This window comes from Talpa europaea (assembly GCF_964194135.1).
Source record: "Talpa europaea genome assembly, chromosome: X".
Classification (NCBI taxonomy): domain Eukaryota; kingdom Metazoa; phylum Chordata; class Mammalia; order Eulipotyphla; family Talpidae; genus Talpa; species Talpa europaea.
This window is the reverse complement of record NC_140081.1, coordinates 46,285,926-46,296,728: the sequence shown is the minus strand read 5'-3', so window position 1 is coordinate 46,296,728 and position 10,803 is coordinate 46,285,926. Positions and strand designations below refer to the sequence as shown.

Genomic DNA, 10,803 nt, shown 5'->3' with positions numbered 1-10,803 from the left:
GAGTTAGCTGGAGTCAAGGGGCAAAGACTTGTGCACTTACAAGAATGTCAAATTGTGTCATTACCTGGTCTTCCGCTGTCCTTCTGGTTCCTTCCCAGTAAAATTTGATTACTTTCTCTCATTGCTGGCTTCTCCTCTCACCCCTGAGATCCTAGTTTTTCCCCAAATTCTTCTTTCTCTGGAAGGGATCTTGGATCCCTTTGGGGGTTTAGTAATGGGGGAAAATCCAGCTTCTATTATAGAATTGTCAGTTCCTGGGTCTCAGGGAGGCCATACTGAACTTTGTGCTCATCAAATAGCTTGCGCAAGGAACTGGTATAGAGCGCATGGTACTTGTCCACTGTCTTCTTGTCTGGTTTCTCAATCTTGGGGATTGGCAGGGGCTTCCCAACTATGGGGAAGGAGAAGAGCCAAGCATTAGAACCCCATTCCCAGCAAGGAACTCAAACTACTATATCTGAGAGGGAACCATGCAAACTTCCCTTGTTCTTTTCCTCTGCTCCAGCCCCATATGGGTCCCACATTCTCCAAACACTAAACTCACACATGCAAGTGAGAACTAGAGCAAGCTCAGGAGAGTGTTGGAGGGATGCATGTGAACAGTGACGCTCTTGTGGCAGCTGTTGGACTCTGTCCCACCCAGGAATGACTACAACTCTTACTTAGTTGTCCTCCCCACCCTGCTATCAGCCATACCCACTGGAATTTGCACAGCCCATGCCAGCTGTGTAGTGGGTCCCCTGGGACATGATGACCTGAAGTGGGGGGGATAAGGACTAGGGTGATCCAGAGATACTAGAAAACTCACCAACAGTGGTAATGGGCCGGTTGAAAGGCAGGAAGCCCCAGGATTCCCGAGTGAGGCCCCGTCCGTGGAAGGTACAGAAATTTAGTCCCAGAATTTTTTTCATTGTAGCCTGGAAGTATTTTTGGAAGAATCTTTTCCATGTGCCCTCAGGGAAGGTCTCTTGATTGTGAACCTCATTCTCTCCAAAGGAATAGGAAGGGACAAGATATGCTCTGCAAAGAAAGGGGAAAATTGTAAGTTAGAAGCTTAAAATGGAAGCTCCCTCAGTGAAACCTTCTTCATAGAGGGAAACCTGTCTGATTGCCACATACAGGACAAGAACACAAGCACTCAAACATCTCCAGCCTCATGTCTCATTCCTGCCAGGTGCCACCTCCCCAACTGACCCTTTTGGGGGAAGCTGTAGTGCCTTGTTCTGTAATGGAAAGAGACTAATCTCAGGTGATCTGCTTTTACATACTCAGCATCCAGAGTGACCTTCCTAAACTGCGTATGACTCACGTCACTCCTGAATACCCGAAACATAATGTTGTAATGCAGTATTGTTTCAGTTAAAGAAAACCAGAACTTAAAGGACTGATCACAAAAATCTACGAAGAGCTGATGAGACTCAACAAAAACAAAGAAAATAATCCAGTCAAAAAATGGGCAGAAGAGCTAAAAAGAAACTTCTCTGAAGAGGAAATGCAAATGGCCAACAGGCATATGAAAAAATGTTCAACATCACTTGTAATCAGGGAAATGCAAATCAAAACTACCATGAGATACCATCTTACACCAGTAAGAATGGCACATATTAAAAAAACTAGCAACAACAAATGTTGGCGAGGTTGTGGAGAAAAAGGAACTCTTCTGCACTGCTGGTGGGAGTGAAAACTGGTCCAACCACTATGGAGAGCTGTGTGGAGATTTCTGGACCTACTAAACATAGAGCTTCTACATGATCCAGCAATTCCACTCCTAGGTATTTACCCAAAGGACACAGAAACATCAATTCCAAAGAACACCTGCACCCCTATGTTGATAGCAGCACTATTCACAATAGCTAAGCTTTGGAAAGAGCCCAAATGCCCAAAAATAGATGACTGGATCAAGAAGATGTGGTACATATATACCATGGAATATTACTCAGCATTCAAAAAAGATAAACACATACAATTTGCGACAACATGGATGGCGCTGGAAGGGATCATGCTCAGTGAAATAAGCCAGAAAGAAAAAGAAAAATACCGGATGGTCTCACTCATAGCAGGAATCTAGAAAACTTAAATAAGGGACCAGATAAATGAATGACTATAAGAAAGTGAAAATCAAAATCAATGGAAAACTATGAACCAGAGACACTTTTTGGGGTGTGGGGGGCGGGGAAAGGAGGGTTTGGGGTCAAAATAAGGGGGTTGTAATTGTATGGGGAATATAAAAATAAAATTTAAATTAAAAAAAAAAAAGAAAACCAGAACTTCTCAGTTTGTACCACACTGCTTAGCATGGCCTTTGTGCTCTAGTCCTGTATACTAGCTAGTTTCCCCTCTTCCCTCCTTTTCCTTGCAATCTGCATAGCCATAGTACGTGTGCCATGTTCTCTCTTGTCTATGCACCTTTGTGCATTCTGCTCCCTCCACCAGAACTGCCTTCCTTCCATCTTCATGGGACTAATTGTATTTTGTCCTCCAATACTGGACTCCAATTGCATCCCCTCGAAGAAACTTTGACCACTTCCAGTTCCTCCCACCACTCTGGATGCTGGGTACAATGAAAGCAGATCACCTGAGATTAGTCTGTTTCCATCACATAACAAGGCCCAGCAGCTTTCCCTGAAGGGTCAGTTGGGGAGGTGAGGCATAGCAGGAATGAGACATGAGGCTCACTATTTGCCTTTCTCCTTATGACTTATTACACTTAGTATAGGCCCTTCAAAGTCCATCCATGTTGTTGCAAATGGCAAGAGTTCATCGTTTTTGGCTAACTAGTATTCCATTATGTATGTAAACCACATCTTCTTTATGCAGTCATTCCTCATTGGGCACGTGTTTTCATATCTTGGCTATTGTAAATATTGTAAATAGTGCTGCAATGTACACAGGGGTGCACATATCTTTTCAAATTAGTGCGTTTATAGCTTTTGAGTAAGTACCTAGAAGTGGGACTAGTGGATCATATGGTAGCTCTAGGTTTAATTTTTTGAGGAACCTCCATAATGTTTTCCATAATGGCTGCACCAATTTGCATTCCTACCAAGAGTGCTCAAAGTTTCCTTTTCTTCACATCCTCACTAACACTTATTACTTCTGGAGTTTTTGATAATAGCTATTTTAGATTTTAGAACAGGGATCTCTGCGTCTGGAACCCATCTAGTCTTTTTGGAACTGGGAAAGGGCTGTCCCAACAGCAGAGGTGAACTGAAAAGCCCCCAAAGCCAGGCCCTGTCTGGCCGCCAGTAGGAGCCCAGAGGGGGATCCAGCCACCACCAGGGCAGACCGTGGATGCAGAGAAATGCCCTTCTGACTTGTCATTTTAGAACAGTCATCTCTGTGTCTGGAACCTGCCTAGACTGGGCGGAGCTGGGAAAGGGCTGTCTCCACAGGCAGAGGTGAGCTGAAAAGCCCCCACAAGCCAGGCCCTGCCTGGCAGACAGTCAGAGCCCAGAGGGGGATCTAGTGATTTGGAGCCCAGCAGGCAATCCAGCCACTGTCAGAGCAGTCTGTGGGACCTCAAGATCCACCTCTGGAATTAAACAAATACAGAAGGAGGAGATTTTATAGGACAATGACCATTAATATATCATGGTACCACTGCCCTACTGGACTTCTGGAATAAGAGTATTGGACTTGATTGGGCCAAAAGTTTCTGACATCCCAGAAAGAGCACACTAAAGAGATGCCGGCCAGTACCAGCGACACAGTGTCCCAACACAGGACAAATTAGAAAACAAGCAGCAGGGAGAAGGAAAATTACAAGCAACCAAGTACGTCCCCAGGAAAAGACACACCACAAAAAGACAATCAAATGCAACAAAAGAGACTTAGAGGAACTTATGAGTCTTCCTGATATAGAATTTAAAGTCACGAAGATTAAAAAACTGAAAGAAGTCGAAAATGATTTGGGAAACATAATCAACGATATGGGAAAAATAATCAACGACCAGAAGAATGAAATTGGGTCCCTAAAGAGGGAAGTGAAAGAAATGCATGAGATCAAAATATTAATGGAGGAGCTAAACAATTCTGCAAAAAGGAGGGGCGGAGCAACGTGGTGGCGAGGAGACGCTTTGAGTAAGATCTCCTATTAAAAAAAAGTTAATAGGGAGGAAAAGTGGCAGGTCCCAGTGAGAACTGGGACACAGAAGATAAACGGACAACTCCAGCAAACTACCCGAAGAAGAAAGTTGCCATAAAAGAGGACTAGAAGGGAGGAAAGTGCAGAACCCTGCTACCCTCCCCACCCACAAAGTCGGCACTTTCTGACCAACAGAAAGGAGGAAAAAAACAAACTAAAACGACCAACAAGAACAAACTACGCATCAAGCGGGACTGTGAGTGGAAAGGAACTATTTCAGCCACCACACCCCGTGAACTGGAGCTGTGGAGAACCCTGCAGGATTCGCTGCGGAGTTGAGTGAGCGGCTCCGGGTGCCATTAGAGAACAACAAAGACTCTGGAGACCTGCACACAGCCCCGGGCCGGCCTGTAAGCTTGCGCGGAAAAGCAGCGTGCTTGAAAAGCAAATGCGGATCGCGGCTGCCCAGGTAACCGTGCCTGTGACCTAGGCTTGCGGGGAGATGCGTGGAGGCCCTCACTGAGGTGAAAGTCCCTCACTGAGTAATCAGAAACCAGGCGCCCGGACACGGGAGTGGGGTGCAAAAGGCGCCATTCCTGTGGCCACTGAACTGGGCTACAGCCCGCATCCTGGACCTGAGGGCTTTGGAACTGAGACCCGGGGCACGAAATTTGGGGCGTGGGTCCTCCACGATGGTGGGGCACAAGGCAGACACAGCACCCCAAAGCTTTTTAGGTTTTCCCTAACATTCCCACTCTGTTCTCTGTCCCACAGGGTGAAAAAAATAGCTCCCCAAGAACAATAGGGGAGATCTCTGGCGCCACCTAGCGACCAGAAAAAAAGTCACTAGAACCCCATAGAACAGGGACCTTTCATCAGAAAAGACTGCTTAAAACCGGCAGAAGGCTCCGGGAGGATCCCGTGGCCAGTGGGGAAGTTAGCCCACCCCAGGCCCCTTCAGACCAGCAGTCTGATACCACAGGGGGAACAGGCACCCACGGCCGGGGAAGACCGGGCGCGCAGAAGAGGGTGCCTGAGACCGGACGCGCAGGGAGTGTGCCCCACATCGCCATTTTAGAACAGGGACATTTCTTCAGTAAAGACTGCCTGCAGAAGGCTCCCTCAGGAGCCATAGGTGAGTGGGGAATCTTGCCCACGCCAGGCACCTTCTGGCCTGCAGTCCAAACCCAGATGGGGAGCGGGAACCCACCGCTGGGGCAGACCAAGCGCACAGGGGAGTGGGTTCCTACATCGGCATTTTAGAACAGGGACCTTTCTTCAGTAAATACTGCTTGAAACCGACAGATGGCTCCTGGAGGAGCCAGAGGGGAGTGGAGAAGCTCACCCAAGATGCAGGCCAGTCCCAGCAACACAGTGTCCCAATGCTTGACCACTACCTCACACCATACACAAAAATCAACTCTAAATGGATTAAAGAACTAGACATAAAACCTGAAACCATAAAATACATAGAAGGAAATATAGGCGAAACACTACGTGATATTCACATCAAAGACATCTTTACAGACACATCACCCAAAGCAGTGATAGTGAAGGCAAAGATAAACAGGTGGGACTACATCAAATTAAAGAGCTTCTGCACAGAAAAAGAGACAATAACAAAAGCAAAGAGAAACCCCACCAACTCGGAGAACATTTTTGCACACTACACTAATGATAAAGGACTGATCACAAAAATCTTCAAAGAGCTGATGAGACTCAACAACAACAAAGAAAATAACCCAGTCAAAAAATGGTCAGAAGAGCTAAAAAGAAACTTCTCTGAAGAGGAAATGCAAATGGCCAACAGGCATATGAAAAAATGTTCAACATCACTTGTAATCAGGGAAATGCAAATCAAAACTACCATGAGATACCATCTTACACCAGTGAGAATGGCACATATTAAAAAAAAAAAAAAACTAGCAACAACAAATGTTGGTGAGGGTGTGGAGAAAAAGGAACTCTCCTGCACTGCTGGTGGGAGTGCAAACTGGTCCAACCACTATGGAGAGCTGTGTGGAGATTTCTGGACCTACTAAACATAGAGCTTCCATATGATCCAGCAATTCCACTCCTAGGTATTTACCCAAAAGACAAAGAAACATCAATTCCAAAGAACACCTGCACCCCTATGTTTATAGCAGCACAATTTACAATAGCTAAGCTTTGGAAAGAGCCCAAATGCCCAAAAATAGATGACTGGATCAAGAAGATGTGGTACATATATACCATGGAATATTACTCAGCGTTCAAAAAGATAGACACATGCAATTTGCAGCAACATGGATGGCGCTGGAAGGGATCATGCTCAGCAAAATAAGCCAGAAAGAAAAAGAAAAATACCGGATGGTCTCACTCATAGCAGGAATCTAGAAAACTTAAATAAGGGACCAGGAAAATGAATAACTATAAGAAAGTGAAAATCAAAATCAACGGAAAACTATGAACCAGAGACACTTTTTGGGGGGTGGGCGGTGGGAGGGGAGGGATTGGGGTCAGAATGGGGGGTTGCAATTGTATGGGGAATATAAAAATAAATTTTATTATTTAATAATAATAAAAAAAGAATTCTGCAAAAAGCAGTGAAAGCAGAATAGATGAAATGGAAAAACAAATAAGTACTCTCGAAGATGCAGAAATTAAAGAACCAAAACAGAAAAGGAAAGAGAAGTACGAAGGTAAAAGAATGAAGCAAGACTTTGGGAACTATCTGACTCCATGAGGATTGGAAACATAAGAGTTATAGGAATCCCAGAAGGAGAGGAGAGAGACCTAAGAACAGAGAAATTATTTGTGGAAATAATTGAAGAGAACTTCCCAAACATGAAGGAGCTGAATATAGACATACAAGAAGCAAGAACACCAAACTTCCATGATGAAAGGAAAAATACAGCAAGACACATAATAGTAAAGCTCCCAAGAATCCAAGAAAAGGAAAAAAATACTGAAGCTGACAAGAGGGAAGAAACAGATAGCATACAACGGAAAACCAATCCGGCTGACATCAGACTTCTCCAAAGAAACATTGCGGGCAAGGAGAAAGTGGAAGGACATAGTCAACAAACTCCAAGACACAAATGCCAACCAAGAATACTCTATCCTGCAAAACTTTCCTTCCTCTATGAAGAAAGTATAAGGGCCTTCCCAGAAAAAAAGAGATCTCCAGAATTTCATTATGACTAAACCCCCACTCCAAAAAATACTACAAGAAGTCCTAAATCCAGACTCAACAGAGGGATGAATAACAACAAAACAAGACTTAAAAAAAAATTAAAAAATAAATAAAACCAGAAAAAAGATAAACAAAATGGCAAATACAGACTCTAACATATCAATATTAACTCTAAATGTAAACAGACTAAACTCTTCAATAAAAAGACACAGGGTCACAGGCTGGATTAAGAAATAAAACCCAACCTTCTGCTGTCTCCAGGAAACACATTTAACTACAAAAGATAAAAATAGACTGAAAGTAAAAGGATGGAAAACGATCCTACAAGCAAATAGACCAAAAAAAGAAGGTAGGAACAGCTATACTTATATGAGATAAAACAGATTTCAAACTCAAAAGGGTAAAAAGAGACCCAGACGGTGACTGCATTATGATCAAGGTGACAATAGTTCAAGAAGAAATAACACTCATTAACATATACTTAGCAAACGAAGGAGCAACAAAATATATCAGACAACTATTATCATCTCTGAAGACCAATTGCAAGCAGTGAAATTGAAATGTTAATCAAAACCATCTCCCCCCAAAAAGCCCAGAACCAGATGGATTTACAAATGAATTCTACAAAACATTCAGAAACGAACCACTGCCCATTCTTCATACACTCTTTCAAAAAATTTAGAAGGAAAGGATAATACCAAACACGTTCTATGAAGCCAACATTAACACTAATACCAAAACTGTACAAGGACAACACCAAAAAAAGAAAACTACAGGCCAATCTATCTAATAAACACAGACGCAAAAATCCTCAATAAAATTTTAGCTAATAGAATCCAACAATGTATCCATAAGATAATTCACCACGACCAAGTAGGATTTATTCCAGGGACACAAGGATGGTTCAACAACTGAAAATCAATCAGTGTAATCCAACACATCAACAAAAAGAAATATAAAAAACATATGATGATCTCAATGGATGCTGAGAAAGCTTTCAACAAAGTGCAACACCCATTTATGATAAAGGCCCTTGGAATTCTCGTGATGCAAGGAACATACCTCAACATCACAAAGTCCGTTTATGAAAGACCATAGCCAATATCATTCTCAATGGTGAAAAGTTGAAAGCATTTCCATTAAGATCTGGAACAAGACAAGGATGTCCACTCTCACCACTGCTTTTCAATATAATATTGGCAGTCCTAGCTAGAGCAATAAGACAAGAAAAACACATACAAGGGATCAAAAAAGGGAAGGAAGAGTTAAACTATCACTATTCACAGATGATATGATAATATATAGAGAACCCAAAAAACTTCAGAGAAAAACTAATCAAACTAATCAACCTGTTTAGTAAGGTAGCAGGATGCAAACTCAACACACGGAAATCAGTAGCCTTCCTATACACAATCAATCAATCTGAAGAAGAAGAAATCAAGAAACCATCCCTTTTATTATTGAAACAAAACAAATCAAATACTTGGGAATAAACCTAACAAAGAGGTAAAGGACCTATACAAAGAAAACTATAAAACACTGTTAAAAGAAATAGAAGACACAATGAAATGGAAAGACATCCCTGGCTCATAGATTGGAAGAATTAACATTATCAAAATGGCCATCCTACCAAAAGCAATTTGCAGACTTAATGCTATTCCAATAAAAAATTCAATGATATTCTTCAAAGAAACAGAACAAATATTGATGAAATTCATATGAAGCCACCAAAAACCGCGAATAGCCAAAGCTCTCCTGAGAAGAAAAAAACAGGGAATGGAGGTATCACACTCCCAGACTTCAGACTACACTACAAAGCCATAATAATCAAAACTGCATGATATTGGAACAAGAACAGACACACGGACCAATGGAACTGAATAGAAAACCCAGAAATAAACCCACAGATCTATGGTCAACTAATCTTTGACAAAGGAGCAAGGAATATGCACTGGAGCAAAGAAAGTTTGTTCAGTAAATGGTGCTGGGAAAACTGGGTCACTACATGCAAAAGAATGAAGCTTGACTACTACCTCACACCATGCACAAAAACCAACTCAAAATGGATTAAAGAACTAGACATAAGACCTGAAACCATAAAATATATAGAAGGACATATAGGTGAAACACTACATGACATACACCTTAGCATCATCTTTAAAGAATCATCACCCAAAGCAGTGATAGTGAAGGCAAAGATATACAGCTGGGACTACATCAAATTAAAGAGCTTCTGCACAGCAAAAGAGACAGTAACCAAAACAAAGAGATACCCCACGAATTGGGAGAAACTTTTTGCACACAACAGTAATGATAAAGGACTGATCACAAAAAATCTACAAAGAGCTGATGAGACTCAATAAAAACAAAGAAATAATTCAGTCAAAAAAATGGGCAGGGGGGCGTCCTTGGTGGCTCAGGTGGTTGAGCCTCACATTGTGAAGCTGTTGCAGCCTCTGCAGCAAGGATTCAAACCCGGCCGGCTGGCGAGAATCCCACATGGCCCGGCAGAAATCTCCTGTCTTGCCCACTGCTCCCCTCAGCAGTGTATTTCATCAGTTTGCCTCTTCTGTTTCCCACTCTGTCTCTGGTGAATCCTCTCACCCTTTGGTGCATCTGGCCTGTACCCCAGTTCTTGTATAAATAAATATATCTTTAAAAAAATGTGCATAAGAGCTAAAAAACTTTCACAGAGAGGAAATGCAAATGGCCAAATAGGCATATGAAAGAATGTTCAACATCACTTGTAATCAGGGAAATGCAAATCAAAACTACAATGAGATACCATCTTACACCAGTGAGAATGGCACATATTAAAAGAACTAGCTACAGGGCCTCCCCGGTGGCGCAGCGGTTGAGCGCTGGGTTGCGAAGCTGCCCGCGGCCTCTGCGGCGCCGGTTCGATCCCCGGCTGCTCCCCGGCCACTGGAGGAGGATCTCACATGGTGCGCAGACCTCTCCTGCCACCCGCTGCTCCCCTCAGCAGTGTACTTCAGTCCTTCTGCCTGCTCTGCTCCCCGCTCTGGCTCTGGTGAATTCTCTCACCCTCCCGCGCTTCTGACTGTACCCAGTGCATGTATAAACAAAACAAACAAACAAATATAATAAATAAATAAATAAAAACATGCCTCTATATAAAAAAAAAAAAAAGTACTAGCTACAACAAATGTTGGCGAGGATGTGGAGAAAAAGGAACTCTCCTGCACTGCTGGTGGGAGTGCAAACTGGTCCAACCACTATGGAAAGCTTTGTGGAGATTACTCAACCTGCTAAAGATGGAGCTTCCATATGATCCAGGAATTCCATTCCTAGGTATTTACCCAAAGGACACACAAACATTAATTCGAAAGGGCACCTGCACCCCTATGTTTATATCAGTACTCTTTGCAATAGCTAAGCTTTGGAAACAACCTCAATGCCCAAAAATAGATGACTGGATCAAGAAGATGTGGTATATTACACAATGGAATATTACTCAGCAATCAAAAAAAAATAAACTCATGCCATTTGCAGCAACATGGATGGAGCTGGAAGGGATCATGCT

At 42.8% G+C, this 10,803-nt stretch overlaps 1 protein-coding gene across 1 annotated transcript in view; it reads right to left on the bottom strand.

The window, feature by feature from the left end:
- Nucleotides 1–236: 236 nt before the first annotated feature.
- Nucleotides 237–10,803, bottom strand: part of DGAT2L6 (diacylglycerol O-acyltransferase 2 like 6) — a gene marked incomplete at both ends in the record, with an annotated part of 44,605 nt that continues 34,038 nt past the window's right edge. The window contains 2 exons of the mRNA XM_084258110.1: nucleotides 237–391; nucleotides 809–1,020. Coding sequence (XP_084114236.1) covers nucleotides 237–391; nucleotides 809–1,020 — 367 coding nt within the window. The remainder of the gene's footprint in view (nucleotides 392–808; nucleotides 1,021–10,803) is intronic.